This window comes from Lemur catta, chromosome 6, assembly GCF_020740605.2.
Source record: "Lemur catta isolate mLemCat1 chromosome 6, mLemCat1.pri, whole genome shotgun sequence".
Taxonomy (NCBI): Eukaryota; Metazoa; Chordata; class Mammalia; order Primates; family Lemuridae; genus Lemur; species Lemur catta.
Genome location: NC_059133.1, coordinates 36,858,664 through 36,879,729, shown reverse-complemented (window position 1 = coordinate 36,879,729; position 21,066 = coordinate 36,858,664). Strand labels below are relative to the sequence as shown.

At 34.2% G+C, this 21,066-nt stretch overlaps 1 protein-coding gene across 2 annotated transcripts in view; it reads left to right on the top strand.

Annotated features, from left to right (window-relative positions):
* The window catches only part of NAV3 (neuron navigator 3), a 327,264-nt gene that overhangs the window by 71,773 nt on the left and 234,425 nt on the right, over positions 1 to 21,066 (top strand). For both annotated transcript variants that reach the window (XM_045553320.1, XM_045553319.1), the window contains exons 2-3: positions 13,990 to 14,107; positions 14,721 to 14,773. In XM_045553320.1, the coding sequence (XP_045409276.1) occupies positions 13,990 to 14,107; positions 14,721 to 14,773 (171 nt within the window). The remainder of the gene's footprint in view (positions 1 to 13,989; positions 14,108 to 14,720; positions 14,774 to 21,066) is intronic.

Sequence of the window (21,066 nt, the reverse complement as noted above, 5' to 3'; positions counted from 1 at the left end):
GGCAACATGCCCAAAAGATGTTTTCTTGCTTTTCAATCACTTATTGCTGCAGATTTACATTCTTCTACATAAATCAAATCAAATTAAGGTCACAAATGACTGATATCTGTCTAGAGGACCAACTGAAACTGTGGATCTCCATGCTGCAACCAAATATTCAAATGCTTTCCAACAAAAAGCACATACAACAAAGTGATTGAAAGGTTAGTTAATTTTGAAATTAACAAATAGTTTTCATTTTTTGAAATTATTAAGTACATAACAGATTTTTATAAAGTAACGTACATTTGTAAGTATGTCTTATTGAAGTTTCTTGAATGTGGCCTTATTTGATTACAGCTAAATCAATGCAGCCTTCCAACATGAAAATGTTCCCCACCCCTGGCCTCGCCCTTTCATACCACGGTGCCAGCCTAGAGCCCTACCTTTGTCCACATTGACTTTATTCTTGTCCCTTTGGCTTGTGTTCCTCAATCAAAAACCCCTTCTTGTTCCTTGGGGTTCTCGCTATAGGAATAATAAATAATAATGAGTGTTCATATTATTGAATAGAATCCAAAGTCTCACTGTACCATTTTTTTTCCTTGAAGACCAAAAAATGTTCTTACTGATTTTCTTAGAATACCAGTGAGGTAATACTTTGAAATCAATTTTTATTTATAAGGAATATAATATTAGAATATTTTTAATTATGGAGAAAAATATTGGTAATCTAATTGCCCTCAATATAAATACTGTTATGCCTTGCATTTGCTTCTAGTATTTTTATATGAACACTTCAAGGTTATTTTATATTATTTTCTTTTTGCACACTTTTTCATTTTGCCACACAATTATCATAATTTTTATTTTTCATGGCTAGTTAATATTTTATAAAGTGAATAAGCATACTTTGATAAAAAATAATTTCCTTATCACTAGGTATTTATTTTAGTTCCAATTTTTAAATATTACAGTTAATATAAATTTCATTTTCTTGGCACATAAATTCACACATAAAAAGGAGAATAAAGGATTGTCACAGAGGTATATGGCAAGCCTAAAGTCAATTTAAGAAATAAAAAACACATTTTCTGTCATTATAGAATACTACCTGCTAGATTATAATAGTGAAGAATTCTGAATTTTACATGCCATTGGTTATGTTTATACATACATTATAAGCAATTGAATTTAATTTTACACACACACTCATAAACACATACACTCCCAAATGTCAGAGCTAAAATAGAAAAGAGGGAGTGATGGATTTAGAAACTGAGCTTCCAAATTTTTAAAAATATATTTTACTTAAATTTGGAACTACCAGGGCCACAGAACTAATGTCATAAATGATAGTTTTCCTGAACAGTCCACCTAAATCCATATTACCTCTTCTGCAGGTCTGTAGAGTAGGACTGTAATGCCTACCATGTTCAACTCAAATGAGCATTATGAAGAAAAATGAGATAACCCATTTGTGAATTATAAAGCAATATTAGGATATTAGATATATTTGGTACTTAGTCCTATTTTTATGATTGTTTATACAAAAAAATGGTTATAGAAGTGGAAATTTGACCACCCTATGCCCACACTGCCACCCCAGTACCAGTAGTAACAGATTCAATGGAACTTTTGGGGAACCAGGCTCCGAGTTTCAAAAGGAAGAGAGAGGAGTTTCTAGTGAGAAATGCCTTATAATATGTGCTCAAAAGATCCAATTAAATGAATTGATGAAAAGATAACCAGGAATGAAGAGAAGGTCTTCTGCAAAAATTTTACATATAGGGCCATAGTCTCTGCAAGGGAAATAAGAATTTTGGGAATGGATTTTAGCTCACTATCAGAGTCATAATTGAATTCTTGTACACAGGGGAGTTGTTCTACTAAGTGTCTTTGCAAGAATGTCTGCATATTTTAAATTAACACCAGCTGCCATAACAAGCTCCCAGATTTCAATGGCTTTACACAGTAGACTTTTATTTCTCACACAATCACAAGTGTTTTCTGTTTCTTGGGTGTGGAGTTGGAATACTTTCTTTTGTATAGTCGCTCAAGAACTGAGACTGATGAAGGTGTACATTTACATTATGTGGCCCCTTTGTTCCACTTAGATATAAATTCCCAGCTGGCCTGTGGGCAAAAAAGATGGAGACTAGGGTACGGTATATATTTATGGGCCAGGATTTGAAGAGGCACATATTATTTCACTTCCTACTTCGTTGGTGAGAACTAGTCCATGTTTCTCCACCTAAATGCAAGGAGGGGAGAGCTAGAAATGAAGTCCTGTGTGAGAAGCTGCTTCCTAGAGGATATTCTATGCTACGGATAGTGGAGCACAAATTTTGGTGAACAACAGCTAAAACGTAATAGGTTCTCTGACAAGGTGTGACAGTAGAGGGACCTTCAATCATGAGGTAGCTGGAAGTGGATGCCTGGTTGGGCCAACTCATTATAAAAAATAAGCAGTTGTACAATTATCCATTTTCAAAATACATCGCTAAACTATAATGTTCCTTGGAATATATTAGGTATAAATCAGATATGGACACAGAAGAAATTCAAGATAAGGGTATTCTATGGAAATAAGTTAGTTTCTGTGTCTCATTAATGTAATTAAAAAGCAAAAAGTAGTTGATCTCAATATTGGCAAGTGCAATAGTTATTTGAGATTCCTGAATGTTGGGAGAAATATGTTTTTAGATGTAATTCATGGGTAGTGTATTCCATTGATTATAATAAACATGACTTATGTAAATCATTTTGCTTTTGCAAATGTTTTCTGTTATAGTTAATGCTCACAATAATCCTATGAGATAGACAAGGGGAGATAAAGATACGATTCCAGTTTTAAAAAGAAGGGAGCTCAAGATCCAGTAGTAAGTGATGGAACTGGGAGAAGAGCCCAGAATTATGACTCCAGGCTCTCTACTTTCCACTTCTGATAGCCTCCAAAAATTCAACTTTATTTTTTGAGGGTATGAGAGGAGGTTGCAGAGGGTGGAAGGTTGGGAAAAAACACCAACTTACATCAGCTTCCCTTCCTGATGAGAATTTTTACTTCTCGAGTCATCCATGTTGAATGAGTGTTTTAGACCATGTTTCACATATCTGTTGAGAAACAACTTCAATCAGAGGAATAAGTTTAAAAGGAAAGACATTCTCTAAAATTTGGTTTGGAGGCTTGAACTTGAAACATTGGCCGATTGATTTAAAATCCTTGATTTTTATTTATTATCTTGTATTTGCATGTAAACATTATATGAAATCATATGGTGAGCAGTCTGTCTTTTTTTTTTCTTTTCTTTTTATTTTTAATTTACCTAAAATATTCCAATACTTTTTTAAGGAATTCAAATGAAATCCTTAGCATTCTAGCAATTGTGCAATTTAGCAATTGTGGTACATTTCAAATGAAAGGATTTCAGGATGAAATTTGGAGCTTTTCAAGGTGGCTGTTAATGTGATAACTTCAGAAAGTGTGGATGCTCTCTTAGTGATCATGTGCGTGTCTCATTATTTAAGCAGGATCAGTTTGGAGTGTGACAAAGCTGTCCAGTACCAGCCACTGTAGGCTGCTGATCTTGCAGGTATGCGGCTCTAGCCCCTACCCGTGGTGATTTGGAGCTATAACATGTCATTGGAGCAAAACCAACCCCCGGGAACTGATATGTAATTGTGTATGCTTGGAATAAAAATTAGATCCATCACAGTGTCCTTAGCATATAGCAATTAAATGACAGATCTCATCATATGTTTTGTTATACTTTGTAGTAGTTTTAAAAATTTTAAAGTTAATGAAGTTAATATAACAGGAAGGAAGGAAAGGTAGCAAGAAAGTAAACATTTTTAAAAGCCCTCCCCTCCTTTTTTTTTCCTGGAAATTTCACTACTGCTGTCCATCAGCAACGGATGGATGTATTAGTAATCCTGGGGTGTTGCATTTTTATTTCTATTACTTTTAACTGTGACATTTTAGCACAGCAGGCAGTGTGTTCTTTCTCAGCTTCCAAGTTCTATGTTTTTAGCTGAAGTAAATGTAAACAGTGCCTTGGCTACCTCTTTCTAAATAAGTAAATACATTTTTAAAATACTCTTTGGTACAGTTTAATGTTCAGATTTTAACTCACATCATCACTTGCATTATTAGATTTGCAAACTATTAAGATGGATTCCCCACAGAGCTCTCTAGAATTGCCAAATGTTGTCAAAGGGGACTTCTCCTCATATTTTGAGATGTATGTAAGAGGCAATGACAACAATCGTGGAAGGCTAGAGTTGTAGAAGGCTTGTAAATGAAATCTTTCCTTTTGTACGGGCTGAGAGTAAATCTGACTGCATAGAACCGTCAGAAACAGTTCTATGCAGTACTTACTGTTGTGACCTTGGAAAAATTAGTTCACCTCTCTGTTTTAGGATCCTTGTCTTTAAAATGAATTAGTGGTACCTTCCTCTAAGGGAGCTTTGAAGATGGCATGAGAAGTGTTTAAAATAGTGCCTGACTCTCAACAATATTATTAGTAGACACTACATCTTGGAGAAAGAATGTTATGTAGCCCTTTCTTGTCATGCTGCCAGTAGCAATGGAAATGCAATTGAAATTAAGTGAAAGAAAATTGAAATTACCACCAGAATTGTACCCTATCACGGTAATATCCAACTTCTTTTTCAAAAATTTACATAATATCGTATTCTTTGTGGGAGAAAAGATCATTAATCACGCCCCATGCGCTTAAGACAGGATAGATGTTTTTTCATCATGTATTTGATTTCTGCCAGAGTGTTTGATTAATTGTCCACAATGACCATGAGGTTGCCCAGGATGATTATATCACATAAAGTTAGAGGAGAAAAATGTTGACCAGGGTACCAAAGTATTCAGTACTTTGCAATGACAACAAGGATTAGAGAACAACACATGTGGCTTCAGATGAAGGCTGAGGAGTCTTCACAAGAGTGTGAGGAGTGGTGATTTGCACAAGAATCAGGGAGCTAGAATGCCAGAGGGGGAAGGACTAGGCAGTCATCATTTCAGAGAATGCCTAGCAGGTTTTCAAAATTGGCTAACCTCTTTTCTACCCCAGCCTTCCCTTCTCCCTCCAGGACAAACTACATGCCTTGTCCTTTTTGGTGTTGCCCACGGGGCTAAACACAGTATTGCTTAATAAATGTTGGTTGGTTTGATTTTATTATGGATGACACTGTTTGTGTTAGGGCCTCAGTTATTTTCTCTGTAAACTGCATGTGAAAAAATCAGGATGTACTGCAGTTAGCATAGTAAACCTTACCTGTTCTTTTCCCATCAGCTTACATTTATATCATTTCTGTTCATCTGAAAATTTCCTATTCCAATCTGAAAATAGAGAAATGTCATTAGATTCCAAGCTGATGAATTGTGGCTACAAATTTAAAGAGATAAATGCAGTTGCAAACGAAAATAATAAAATTTCAGTTCGAACAAAATCTGAAACTAGTTAAGGGTTCATTTGGTGTCTGTGTCCCAAAGAAGGGTCACTGGGATGGGTAGGGTTGGGTACATGATAGTTCAGGAGGTTGATGTTGATTATTTGTCCCATCCAGTTTTATGGGCAAAATAAATATAGTAGTATGCCAAGATTTATTCTCTTCTCAGGTAGAAAATAACTCTCAAAGAACTTGAAAAGTTAAATGCGGTAATAATGGGAAATGATAGTTATGCATGTGAATGTAGTTTTTTCTTAAGACTCATAATCTCTTCATGTGGAATATATTATTAGTAATATATGTGACATGTACCAGAATTTTAATATGTTGGTAGTTAAGGAATTTTATTCTTTGCAACTAAATCAAATCTTTTATTTTAAAAAATGAGATATGTATATTTTTTAAAAAACCTAAAAACAAAGGCATTTTTAGAGTTTTCTCATAGTCTCTTAAAGCCACCATGTTGCACAGCTCTGGGTGCATCATTTATATGAACTATGTGTTGATGATCCTATAAGCTACAATCCAGACTTTTGTGAGTGTCTATTAAGTGGGAGATACTGAGATTTAGCTAACCCAGGCAAGAAATTTGGATTTCTACACCCCGAACCAAATCTGTTTTATTTCCAATTCCTGTTGATCCTACTCCCTAAATATGCCTCTTCTATATCCCCACACCTTTGGTTTAAGGCCTTTTCATCTTACTCTCAGACGTTCAATAGCTGTATTTTTAAAAGAATAATTTTTCTTGTTATTGGACTAGTAAAGTGAAATAATGTCTAAAGTTTTACAGCTAAACAAACAAGAGCAGTCCTCTGATCTCCCCACAGCCACCTCCTCTCCAATAGAAGAAACTGATTTCCACCCATTTCGCAGTTTCTTACGGTCATTATTTTTATATTTCAAATAATATGGTATAATATCCTAAATTGTCAGTTTTGAGATTATCTATTGACTTTTTAGGATGATCTGTGAAGACTTAGCTCCTTATGTTCGCCTTTCTTCACACTCACAAAAGTCTGGCTTGTACCTTTTAGGATCATCAACACATAGTTCATATAAATGATGCACCCAGAGCTGTGCAACATGGTGGCTTTAATAGACTATGAGAGAACTCTAAAAATGCCTTTGTTTTTAGGTTTTTTAAAAAATATACATATCTCCTTATTTTTTAAAATAAAAGATTTGATTTAGTTGCAAAGAATAAAATTCGTTAATTACCAGTATAGTTACTTTATAATTTTCAGTTAAATTCATATGGTTTTCAGATTTTCATTAGTGTCATGTAAATATTATTCACTGACAGACCAAGTGCTGTCTTATGATTACTGTCCCTTTCTTGAACAAACTTTGTTGTGTTTCTTTCATCTAGAACTAATAATAATTACCTCACATTTTTATTTGCATAATTTGTTTTTAATCTCAGTTAAAAAATTATTATTTTTTTCTTTTCCAACAGCTCTATAAAGTACATACTAGTACAATTTTTGTCATTGTCAAAACTGTCCAATAATATATCAATTCTAGTATTTCCCTGGCATCAACAGTCCTAGAATCATTTTTCTTTGTTCCATCTAAAACGATTGCTCTTTAGGTCTGCTACGTAGCTGTTAGATTGGAGTCTCCTTTGTCATCAACCTGGAAAGGACTTTTGCCTCCCTCTTACATTTGGCCACCTGTGTGTTGTAGTCTATTATTTTTATTTCTAACAGCTTCCTTATAAGGGAGGTATAGAGAGTATTTTATTTCTTTTAGAATTTTTTGTATGAGATATCTTTACTTTCCTACTTGTTTGATAGTTTGGGTATAGGATTTGAGATTAAAAATCATTTTCCTCTAGAATTTTATAGGAATTTCTGCATATCCTCAGGTCATAATGTTGCTGTAGAGACTTTTGATGTCATTATCATTCCTGATGCTTTGAAGTTACTTTGTACTTTTTTGATATTTTTTTGTATCCCACCTTCCTGAATCTTTTAGGATATTCTCTTTATCCCTGATTATTGTTATCAGTTGTTATCTTTTTAACTGTGCCTAATACTTTGATAATTTTCTCCTACAGTTTTTTCTCTTCATTTTTGTAATTCACATTTCTTTGTCATTGGACTTACTAAATCTATTCTCTAATATGCATATATTTTTTCTATTATTGCCCAACTTTTTGCATTTTGCTCTACTTTCCTATAAATTTTTTCAAATTAATTTTTCAGTCTTTTAACTTTAAAAATTTCAGCTGTCATATTTTCAATTTGTAAAATGTCTACTTATTCCCTAGGTCTTCAAATGTGTGTGTGTGTGTGTGTGTGTGTGTGTGTGTGTATGTATTAAGTATATATGTGCATTGTCTGTATACAGGTATTTATCATTTCTTTTCCTCTGCAATCTGTTGTATGCAACATCTCCTTTCTAGCTTAGAGTATTAATTATAATTTTCTAAAAGTTCTCTTCAGCTTCTGGCTTTGTCACTATTTCATTCTGAGTTGTTTCTAATTGTCCATTTTGGTATCTGCATTTTATTTCAAAAAATTTCATCAAATGTCTGGTAACCCTCATATCTCTGTGTATCAAGGGTGAGATAATAAATAGCTACTTGGAAACTATTTGTGTGCTTGTGTGTGTGCATAATTCTTAGTGTCCTCTATTTGTCATTATAGGCCATCCAATGGCCAGCTGGTTGATTCACTGGGTACCATGAATGTCAATGTCTGTTGATCTTAGGGGCTATCATCCTTAAAGATGGATTTTTTAATGTTCTGGCCAGAATGAGGGTGGGGGATATAGAATCTTATATTCATGATGGAGAAGGTGCCTATAAAGAGAAGTCAGTTGCTGGCATCTCAACATCAGTATACATAATTTTATTTAATTCTTCTGTTTTCATTCCCGTGCCTTCACCCTTTTGTCTTCCTGGTAATCCTAAATGTGGATTTTTGTTAGAGTCTATATTTTATGGCTCTTGATGGGATGAGAAGGGCAGGTAGTCACATAATTCTTGAATCCAGTTCATCCCACCTTTCATTTGATCTGATGCTCACACTTTCTGAGCTGTTCTGGGGTTTTGTGGGAAAATCTGTTCACATGGCTCTGATATCTCCCTCTGTAGGCTCCTGTGGGTTTAATCTTCCTTTACTAGTCTTTGCCAAATCATGTATCATTTTCTCATCTGCTTTCCATATTCATATATTGTGGTCATGAAAGATGGAGTTTGAGTTTTTATTTTTTGTTCCTGCTGTCCTGAGGGCAATTTTGTAGTAGATAGAGAGCAGAAAAGTATTTATTTCACCATTTAGAACATGGAAGCCTCTTAAGCAATCTCCCTTTAATTCGGTTTTCCTTTGCTCTAAGCTATCCTTTATAGCTGCACCTGAGGTAGAGTTTAGAAACAGAAGCATAACTGTCATTTTTATGTCTCTTACCTAAAAATAAACTTTCACCTAAAATTTTTAATAAAGCCCTCTTAGCTTTATATATGATTCCCCTATGCCTCACCCTTACCTGATTCCTATCCTTTTCCTTCTAGTCTTTCCATGTGCCCCTTCCCCATGCTCTGGCCACACAGAATTATTCAGAATTCACCATGCTATTTCATACCTCTGTTCCTCTGTAGATTTCATTATCCCTGTATATTCTGCATGGGATATGCTTTCCCCTTTTTTCTGCTTGTCAAAACTCAACCTTTTATGTGTCATTTCTCAGTCATCAGCCATTCTTCTATAACCTTCATAGTTGTGTTTTTGTTTTTTGTTTTCTTTTGCCATTTGTCTTTATACAAATTCCCTTTTAAAAATGGAATACATTGACATCACAAGAAAATTTTTTCTGAAGTTAAGTGGGAGCTCTTGTGTGATTTTTAGTAAATTATTTGATCAGATTTGAATTTTAAAACAATCACTAGCTGTAGTCTATGACAGTGGTCCCCAGCGTTTTTGGCACCAGGGACAGGTTTCATGGAAGACAAGTTTTCCATGGACTGGGGGTGGTAGGGGGAGGTCATTCAAATACATTATATGTATTGTGCAGTCAAACCTCTCTGAAATGAAAATCTGTATTTGCAGCCACTCCCCAGCACTAGCATCACCACCTCAGCTCCACCTCAGATCATCAGGCATTAGATTCTCATAAGGAGTGTGCAACCTAGATCCCTCACATGCGTAGTTTACAGCAGGGTTCACGCTCATATGAGAATCTAATGCCGCTGCTGATCTGACAGGAGACAGAGCTTATACATTGATGTCAGTGATGGGGAGCATTTGTAAATACAGATGAAACTTCACCCGCCCTCCACTCACCTCCTGCTGTGTGGCCTGGTTTCTAACAGGCCATGGACTGGTACCGGTCCACCGCCCAGAGGTTGGAGACCACAGGTGTATAGAATAGTTTCATGCTTAGCCTCCCTGCACTCAGGGACTGTTTCTAGGACTGTCAGAGCAATTTGGGTGAAAGATGATGAGAATCTGACCCAGAGCAGTTAATGCACCAATGGAGTAAGAAGGTCAAGGAGGTATTAAGGAGACCAAATTAACAGAACTAGGTCAGAGACTGGATTTGAGAAGTAAAGGAAAAAGGAAATTATCAGACTTCATTTTATGTTTACTTTAGAATTAACCTGCCTTCATAGACCATCCACTGATTTTCTGAGGTTGTTTACTCATTAATATTGTTTTAAATCAACCTTCAAACTTGAAATTTTTGAAAAAGTTCATAACCAGCATTAATCTTGATGTAAAAATTGAGAACTATATTACCTGCGGTGAACCAACTAGTTGGTGAATTTATTACATGTGTTGTAATGATATTAATGATATTGATATCACCAAAAGCTTTCAGTGGATTCATTTCATAATTGTATGACATGATACTCAAATATTGAGATTTCTAGGTCTTCAAGAGTCATAGGATTGTACTCCAGGGATCTCTTGGTCATACAAGTTCTGTAACAGCAAGCAATGAAGATCCAGTCTGTGATCAACTTTTTGAACTGACTAAAAATAGCATGTATTATATTTTAATCCTACACCGTCATTTTCTGATCTTCTTTGTCCAACATTGCCTACCATTCTTGACATTTTGAGTCATGACACTGAGGTGAACAAAATTACAACTTTGAAAAAAATGTATAAGTTCACCACTAAAGCATCTATTTTTATATAGTGGGAGAAAATTTATTTCTTCTGTAATAATTCAAAGTAACTCAAACACTTCTGGTTTAAAACTTAGTCTTTGAGGACAAAGCTCACTCAGTTCCAGATTCTTCCTCTCCCCTTTTTCATCTTTTCCCCATGCAGTTATAGGCTGGGGAAGGCTGGCCGACATGGTTACTTATATCATGGCACCAAGGGTGACACGTCTTGTTCATTGTCAGTAGTACCCACCAAGACTTCTGTCTGATGAGTGTTGCAGTTTATGCCTGTCAGACTTGAGTTATCATAACCTGTCCACATCTTCTGTGCCCTTTTTGCTTTTCTGTACCATATTTGTGCATCCTTCCTGTCCTGATTTCAAGTGCTCTAGGGTCATTGCTTTCTCTCCAATAATTCTGTATACCTCCCAGAGGATTGGGGGTGGGGAGGGAAGTGTGTTTTCCTATATTGTTTTGGATGTTGTGCTTTGTGATTTCCTTCTCTGGTCCGAATGTAATTTGAAACAGCCGGGAGAGGTGGCCCATTAGGTCTGTTTGCAGGACTTCCTCCTTCTTCCAAGTTTCTTTCCGGTACTAGTTTTCCTCTTTGCGGGGAAAATACTAACATCACTGGTCATTCTTCTCTAATATATGATTTCTGGTTTAATTTTATGTGCCTAGTCCTTTGCTGCTAAGATGTAGGAGCCTAGTTATTGCCATAGAAATCATTGGCTTTCAACACAATTTCTGTCCCCTATGGCTTAGAAGAACCTATTTGACTTTGCAAAGCTAATTAATTTGAATATACCAGGGAGTAGTGCTTACAGGAATGTAACACTGCTGCCTGAGTGTTGGGGAAAATGTAATGTATTCAATAAATGCAAGGTTAAAGCCAGTTCAGCTAATGGTTAGCAATCATCTGATTACATTTATAATATTTTCTAATCAGGCTGTGGCTTAGTGTCTTTCTGTTTAAATAGACTCTTATCGTGAATGAAGAGGCTGTCTTTTCCCTATTAATTCTCTCCATTTCTTTAATTATTTAGTATTTATTAAAAATAAGTTACTTTATCCCATGGAAACATATGTACCTCAATGTAGTGTACAGAATAACAAAAATATTAGAATAATATAACTAAGTGGTAAGTTTCTTATAAAGCATTCATCAACTGCTAAAATAAATAATGGTTAAAAGTTTAGGAGTGGCTTACTGTGATAGACAAAGGTAGTCTGTTGTACTGTCCATAGTTAAAAAAAAAAAAAAAAATCACAAACAAAAGTTTAGGACTCCATGGGGAAGCAGAATACATCTTATTCTGATGATGGTTACTGCATAAAAGCAATGTGGTGTTGTATATGTTGTTTTTGATTTCACCCTCTTATTTTATAACGAAAAATGAGCACTGTGAAAGAAATATCATAGGGCAAATGACTAAGCTAAGAGGTCAATACAACTTGAAGCAGTTTTCCTTAATTAGTGAGGTTAACTACATTTGGATGGATAGCTAAGATTTAATGATTGGAAAAGTATAATGGTTCAGAATATTAATAAATTTTTCATTTAGTTAATGTAAAATATATTTTATATTAAAGCAGTAAGCTAATAAAAATACTTAACATTTAACAAATATATATTAAGTGAAAGGCCATGATCCAAAGTATAAATTCATACAATTCTCACAATAATTTCGTTTGTAGATAATACTGTTGCCATTTTACAGATGAAAAGACTCTGGCACCAAAAGAAGATAAATGTTTGGTCAAGAGAAATTTCAGCCTTAAGGAATATTCCTCAAAGAATACATGCTATTACATAATAGGCAATAAAATTGATACTCATAAATGTGAAATATAAAATATGCCATCGTACCTTTGATTTATATTATTTTTAATTAGTATAAATGCATTATTGTGAATGAATATAATTGTACTGGAATTTCTAATTAGTCCTTTGATAACTGTAATCTCATTAAATACCCTGATTTTCCTGAAGTATAATTATGACATGGGATGACATTTGTGTTCATAACATTGCAGTTCATCAAGACATTTGAAGAAAACTGGCTTTGGATGTTTAGAGATAAATCATATTTGAAGCTTTGGCTACAACGTTCATGATTAAATTCCTCAATGACCCTCTTATAAAAATTATCAAATATTGAATTATGATTAATTTGATATCATTCCAAGTTACATCAATTTCTTCACTAGAAAACCTATAATTAATTCATAGCATAATCCTACAGAACACATTACCACACATTTTGCAACTCATTCAGCTGAAGCTAAGAGTTAAATACTTACAACCATACCTTCAATTTCAGATATTACAACTGTATCATAGATTTCTTTGCCTTTCTGCCTTATGTCATATCCTATGCAGAGATGGTCCTTCCTATCACTTTGCATGTTCAGATTTTACTTTGTTCCTAGTTCTAATTCCAGTGCCTCTAATAATAACATTTTTACCTGCGTATTTCTTATTTATTTCCCCTCTGCTATTCCCATTTCAAATTTTTCATTTCTTCTGTTATATCACATCATAGTCTGACTTGTAATAAACTAATTTATCCATATAAGCCACCTATGAAATTGGAAAGTCTTCGTGCTTATTTTTCCCTTATCATTACATCACATTACTATACATTAGTAGGTCTCCTATAACATTGAAAAAACTAATGGCATTTTATTTTTGTAAACTATTTGTATAGTTTCAGCTTTTATTTATATCATTATCTGCTGTTGAAGAGTCACTTCTATTCTTTGTCAAATTGTCAACTCTGTGGTTTAAAATCCACTTCTAAATTCTATATTGTAATTTCTATGTAAAAACTCCACTTACTGCCTCTATTTTCTCATATAAACACATTTCAAGAGGCTTAAATGGGAAATGACAGTCCAAATAAAATATCTCAGACAGGAAGGCATTTGCAATTATTTCATAAAATGATGCCAAAATATTGTCAGATACTGTATCTCATATGACAAATTCAATAAAGTCTTCTCAGAGAAACACAGATTTTTATAGTAAAGTTTCTGTATAAATCAGTCCAGGTGGCTTCCTTTTTCATGGATGGGCAGGATTATTTTCAAAATGATAGAAACAGGGGAAAGAGAAAGAAACCCCCAATTGATTTGCAACAGGAGTTTCCTCAGTAGTCATCCGGGAAGGGAGTTTTGCTTTGTCACAAGTGACTAGCCCTTGATTTTGAAAGAGTGAATCATCCCCCTTTGAAAGGAGAGATAAGTAGGGGGGAAAGCTGTTTAAAAATTACTTTGCAACTATTTCCTTTTGAGCCATGACTTCTTAAACTGGAATGTGATCCAGAATAGCTTCCCTTTGAATCCAACATTTGTCTTAAGCATTTTTATTGTCTCTCTTTTCCCTCACCCCATCTCACTTTTACCCTCCCTCTGTTCAACAGATTTACACTGACTGGGCCAACCACTACCTAGCAAAATCGGGCCACAAGCGGCTGATCAAGGATTTGCAACAAGACATTGCAGATGGAGTACTCCTAGCAGAAATCATCCAGATCATTGGTAAGACCTGCCTTCTGATAGAAAGCATGAAAGTCTCTGCTCCTCTCTCTTTGGTAAAATGCCGTTTAAATTGAATGCCTACTGAATTGGTCAATGTGTCTCTGAGATTAATGTGTCTCTTCCCTGATTTAATTAAAATGTTTATGTGAGGATGTTTGAAAAAGGTAGTTTGGCCATACTTTTAATACTTATAACTGTATTTTTACATACACTGAATAGTCAGAAATGAGCGCTTCATTAAACCATATGTCTCCCATGTGTGCATTTTGTTAGCTGGAGCAACTCATACACTCTGAGATTCCTTGAAACTATATCCTGATCCAGCAGGGACGATTGTGAAAGGTTTCATGTCAGCAGTCATTTGGCACGGGTTAAAGAATTAGCAGTAACTTCCTTCTCACTCACCTTTTTTTTTTTTTTTTTTGCCTGATTTGTGCATACAGAATTGGTGGCTGCTAACAAGTGTACATGGCTTGGGAGACCAAGTAAATGTAGCAGCAGCATTTTTGCTTGTTTTTTTTTTAAGTCTTTGTGTGTGTGTGTGTGTGTTTCACTTCATTGCTTAAGCATGTCATCCTTTTTTTCTCTCTTTTATTTTATTTCTTGACTTTAGCAAATGAAAAAGTTGAAGATATCAATGGATGTCCTAGAAGTCAGTCTCAGATGGTAAGAATCATATTTATTCTCAATATATAATGCTTATCTTCACTTCCAGAATTAGCTGCATTTGTAAATGAATTAGAATTTTTTTCTGCATGTCTTCCTGCTTGTTTAATAAACCATTTGATCACATTCTCTCATACGTATTTCTATAGGTGCAATTTATGCATGTGATAGTATCAATACAGTTGAATAAGTGTCACTCCTATATAACATATTTCCAGATGTTTTATTAGATCCTTGCCCTTGTTTTCATTGTTCTTCTGATGTTCTGGATAATTTAACACTAGTCTTAATAGCAGTAAATCCCATTTCCACTTTTCAGTGGAGTATTTTTATCTGAGCAACTGGTTTGAAGAACAGAACTTGCCATGCGCATTTTAAAAATATATAAATAATATTTTCTTTGTTCATAACAAAGTCCAGTGTGAACACATGAACTCTTCACTTTTTGGAAATAGTTCTCAAGGCATGCTGCCCTAAGTTTGCTAAGCAGGGACTGATTTTGAGACATGATTTATAGCCTCTTCCAGAAAGCTTTCAATCTGGAAGTCTGCCTGTCCCCCAGCCATCTCTTATCTTTACCAACTAGTAAAGCTTTAAGTTTTATAATAAAATCACAGATTTATAAACTGCTGAGATAAAAATCCCTTTCTTAATTAAAAAGACACAACTTAATTTTATTGGACAACCTGAAATACAAAATGCCTTAACTAAAGTTCCATCAGGAGATATAATCAGGAATGATAGCCAAATTCCACAAGATGAAGCTTCCCTAAAAACTCTTTTTAGCACAGACTAGGCATTTTAAATGAACTTAATGAGTTCTTAGTTGTCAGAAACTTGGAAGAATAGAAAAAAAAACTATGAACTTTTAAAATCTGCTGACCTGCTTTACTTAATGTCAGAAGACTGAAATTCAAAATAATAAAAGGAATTTATTTTTACAGAGTGATTAACTAGCATGTCTGTTTTTTTTAAATAAGCACTCCTAGGACCTATTATAATGTCATGAACTCTATAGCTGTTGTGAAAAAAAAATCACTGTAAGAGAAAGAGATTCTCTATAAAATATTTCAGTTTTAAAGAAACTTCCTGATCTAATTACTCTAGGCACAAACATGACTCTGTAGGAATTAACTACAGCTGTATTCTGAAGTTTTACTGAGAGCAAGCTGAATTAGAATGTGGTCAGACCCTGCTACAATAGTAGCTCTGTGATGTAGGGAAAAACATGTAGCTTCTCTGAGCCTTAGTTTCTCATCTGTTAAATGAATCCTAATCAGAATGTCATAATGAGATATTTGTATATGACCATTTTTTTCAACAAAACTGAAATGCAATACAGAATAGTATTACTGCAAACTTTATAAAGAACACATGCATGAATTAACACCTGTTAAAAGATTTTCAGGGCTTTAAATTAAAAAGCTCTATAGCCCCTGAAAACCATATATTATGTTTCTTAAACCCAACACTGTTGGTTTTGCCTTTCATTATTTTAACCATAAGGAGTTGTTGGATACCATAAAACACTGTTAAGTCTAGAAACTCTCACCTGCTCTGCTACCATTACAATTTGATTCTGATTACAGAGAATTCAGAAAACAGGCAAGCTTATACTTGATTACAGGAAAAAAAAAATCTCCAAAGTTCGTAAGTATGAATAATAGAGACACTATCCTTAGATACTTATCTGAAAAATCTGTACCTGGAGATTCTAAAAATCAGTGAAAATATTCTCATGAGTATTAGACTCTGTTAATTTTTATTACTCCTTATTCCTATTAGCCCCCAAATAACATGTAACAGCTAGTAAGCACGTTAGATTGATATTTCTGCTTCTGATAAAAAAACAGACCCAAACCTGAGAAATGCAAATGCTATGAAAAAGGTAGTTTATCCAGCCAAAAAGTATGAGTTGGAATCGCATTAAATTTTGAGTAAGAATGACTTGGATTCTCATTTTTCTGATGTGGTTAAATTTTGATTCTGCAGTTGGCATGGCCTCAATATACTGATTCAGAAGAATACATAGGAAATAAATGTAACTTTTTGGGTTTAATTATTTTGCCTCTATTCTTAAGAATTTGCTTTAGCACTGTGTTATTAATGAATACAAATTCCAGACTTTAACAGAGACAAGAAAGTGGAGGAAAAAGTATTAGAACAGAATGATTAGGCTTATGACTTTCATGTATCTACTCCAAACAGGATGTTGCCAGTTTCTTTGTTGCATAACATCAAGAGGTGCTGCATTACTAACAGTGAGTGCTATACTTACTCATAGCACCACTCTGACCACCTCTTTTTTGTGTATCTGATCTTTTGTGGCCTTTGGTTGCCGTTTGTGTTTAATAACAAAAGGTAACGTAAAACTAGGTCTGCTACTATTTCTAATCACAAATTATCTTTACTTAAATTTCAAACTTGATAACCTTTATTGAATAATTTTACAACTTTAAGAATAGAAGTTCTCTTTTGTGGTATAAACCTGCAGTATATTGATGAATTTCCATAACAGCCAGGTAATTCACATTTAACTAATATTTCCTAAGCACTTAAGGTATCAGATAAAAGAACACTTAAATGAACTACACATGAGGATCAGAGGAGTAAATGTTTAAATAACAGCCACAGAGTTGCACAGGCAAAAATAAAAGGTCTGAGAAGGGAGTGAGTGTGGTGTATCCCAGGAACAGACAGAAGACTACTGTGGTTTGAGCACAAGAGGAGGTGTTTGGAGGGGAAGAGGGAAGCCTGATAATGTAGAGCCAAAGTAAGGAGTTCGTATGGTATTGTAAATCAGACAAGGAGTTTTTGGAAGCCTTTTAAGCTGGGCTGCAGCATGATCTGATATAAATATTAAAAATGATCACCCTAGATGCTTTCTGGAGATCATAGAGAAAGTAAGTGTTGGTCTACAGTTGGATGTGTGAGATAGAGAGTAAAGGGAGGTTAAAATGGCCCCAGTTTTTTGGCCTGAATCGGTAAGTGGTTACCATTAAACTAGATGATTATTATAGAGGGAGAAAACAGGCTTAAAAATGTGGAGGGGGGAAGGTAATGAATTTATATTTTAATATGTAGAGTTTGATGTATCTATTGAAACATCAAGTAGGAGGTAACTTAAGGCAATTAGACGTATGTTTCTGAAGACCAGAGAAGGGATTGGTTCCAATATACCTAGTACATGGGTAAGAGTTGAAGCCATAGACAAGAATAAAATCTTACAGAAAGTCTGTGTAAAGTCACAGGGGAAGAAAGCTGAGGTTTTCATACTGGAAAATGTCAATATTTATGTGATAGAGGGGTAGGAGTCAGAAAACAGAAAGAGACCATCATTGAGAAAGTAGGTCACAGATGTGGATTGTTATTCCTTAGGATAGATATAATAGTTGAAGCGAGGGTACTTGGAATAACCCAGCAAGTTAGGGCAAAGTAAGATGAGTCAGATGAGCAGAAAGTGGCAGATGCTGTCAAGTGCTATGTAGCCAAATAATGTACTGGAATGAGGAAGTTAGTTCTGGTAATTAAACAGACAGTGACGACCTGTGCGAACATCTTCTATAGGGTGATAGTGTGTTAAAGAGTAACTGGAAAACGCAGATATCCATTGAGTCATGAATAATCTCTTTCTAATGGTGTCCTGTTGAACAGAGAAGAAAAAATACATAGCTTAAGAAGAAGGTAGGGTGGAGGGGAGTTTTTGCAAGGGGGGAAGTAAGGAGAGAAGGAGGAAATAGTAGAGGGAGAGAAGTGATAATACCAAGTCCTAAAGGAAGTGGAAGAAAAGGAAATTTTGAAGTCCATGTGGAAGATTTAATATTGGAAAAGAATGGGGGTACATTTCCTTTTGTGTCATGTCATAAGAGGATATGATTCAGTAAAAATGTGGGCAATTGAAAGTGGATTAAATAGAAATTAAAAGGATTTGAATCAATATAATGATTTTAGAATTTTATATAATACTAATGTGCTATTTCCATGGATTCTATAATTGTTACCTTATAATAAAGAAAATTTGAACATATATGTCATACCTTATACTAAAGGAAATTCAAGTGTATATATATATATGTGTGTATTTATCACAACAATAATTTTTTCAAACATAGTCCAAAGAGCACATATTTAAGAAAAATATGAACCTGTCCTTTTATCAGTAAAATTATCGAGATATTATGGTTTATATTTATTCTGCATTTCAAAATCATGATTATTTTTCTTTAATGAGCTTGAGACAAAACTGGACCTGAAAAATAGAACTTAGTCTGTAGGAGCTCAGTCAATACTATATTTAACCACATCCAAAGATGAAGTTACTAATGTGGTAGACACCTGTTGAGTAATTCCTAGGTGGGTGGTATCAGGATTCAAAATATATGCTGCATGCCACAACTTTGGTGAGCTTACATAAGGAAATAAATTAGTAAACTATAAATACCAGGAATGTCCAGAATCCCCAGCAGATTAAAAATAGCAGGAAAAAATGCCCAACATTTATTTGAAATGCAAAGGCACAAGTGCAAGGTTCTTAGATAAAAATGTTAGACATGTAGGGTAAAAGTTGTTTTGAAAGCAAATTTTTCTTTATTTTAAAATAGACTATGATATTTAAGGATCTTCACAGAGGCACAAAGGAATGAGGACATTTGATATGAGAAATAGTTGCAAACCAAGTATCAGACTATATGGTACAGCTAAGTTGCTGACAATTGTGGTTCACAGCTTGTCTTTCTTCTTTCCTAGCTCCTTCCTCTCCTTCACCCTGGTATCTCAATTGTTTTTCAGCCACAACCTTCAACATTATTTTCTATCATATCATATATATTGTTTAAAATTTGCTGATATGAGGATTTTTGGAATGCTTGTGCCTCTTACTGTTTTATTTAATTACTAGTAGCTGGAAAATTAGGTTCTGGTCTTCCCTATCTGATTGCATATCCCACAAGGCTGTGGCTTCTAAAATAATTACTGTTATGGATTTCAGAGGCATCTTTATCCCTTTTCTATAGTTTATGGTTATCTGGAAAGTGAAACTATTCTTGATAGTAAAAGTGTTCCATGCTTTTATCAATATTCTGTCTTTTAGAGTTTTAATTCTTTCAGCTACTGCTGGTAATTACAGCTCTTTTGAAGGATCTTTTTAGGTAAGTTAAGAAGATGAGGTTCCTAACCAAATAGGGAAGAGATAAAATATTGGAATGCTCTTAAAGGTTTAATAAAATCTCATACATGGCATACTACAGGATTCTAGCACTATGACTCAGAGGAGTGGAATATTGCTAAGTTAGTCCATTCACATGATCCCCTGCCATTTTTGAAACTGTTCATCTTCTGGAATGGCTAGAAAAAGATAGCTTAATGAAGACAAATGCTTTACTACAAATTTAGCTCTGATCTCTAAAGTAATGCTAAATGAAAATCTCTACTTTGAGCCTAGTCTTAATGATTTTATTATTTTCACATAAGCTCAAACTTTGGAAGAATAAGTATACACTCTTAGTATTAGGAAATTTATATTTAAGTTACTAAAATGTCATCCTGATTTTTAAAACTGAGTTTGTCTCTCCAAGTTGCTTCTCATACTAGTAAAGTTCAAATGCAGTAATTGAAATAACACAGAGGCATTGAGAGGCAGTCTGTCAATTGAAAGGACAGTGGTCCCTGGAATTCCAATTCTGAATATGTGACCTAGGAAAAATAGTTTAGTAAATGTGCAAGGCATCTGCTCATTTCTGCAATGAGGAAATTTGACTGATGGACTCTGAAGTCCATTGGAACTCCTATTTGCTACATTGACTTTAAAAGACACCAAAGACTGTGATTTCTCTTCAGTATTTTATCTTAGAATATATTTGAGTTTTCAATTCTTATAGGTTTTAAAAACTGTTTTTATGCCAAGATGAGAAAGATATTTCCTATAATGTATTGTCTAATTTACAAAGAAAAACTACAGCAACATGGACTTTATTTTGTTGTGGGAATTATTTGGCCTAGCATTCAGAAATTAAATAATAGTTAAAAATATAAGGATGCAATGTTGCATTAACTTCATATTAATAAGTAGTTTAAATGTGCTTATTGTTATCAACATTTAAATGTGTTTGTATAATTTATATGATAAATAGAAATTGGAATAAAATAACATTTTGATTTGGATTACAAATTTTTTCTTCACTTTTGTGGAGAATATAAATTTTTGAGGGACATTAATAAGATTTATATATGTATATATAACCATTGCAAATGTAGTTAATATTTCTACTACATATTTGAATGTTGACCGTTTTCTT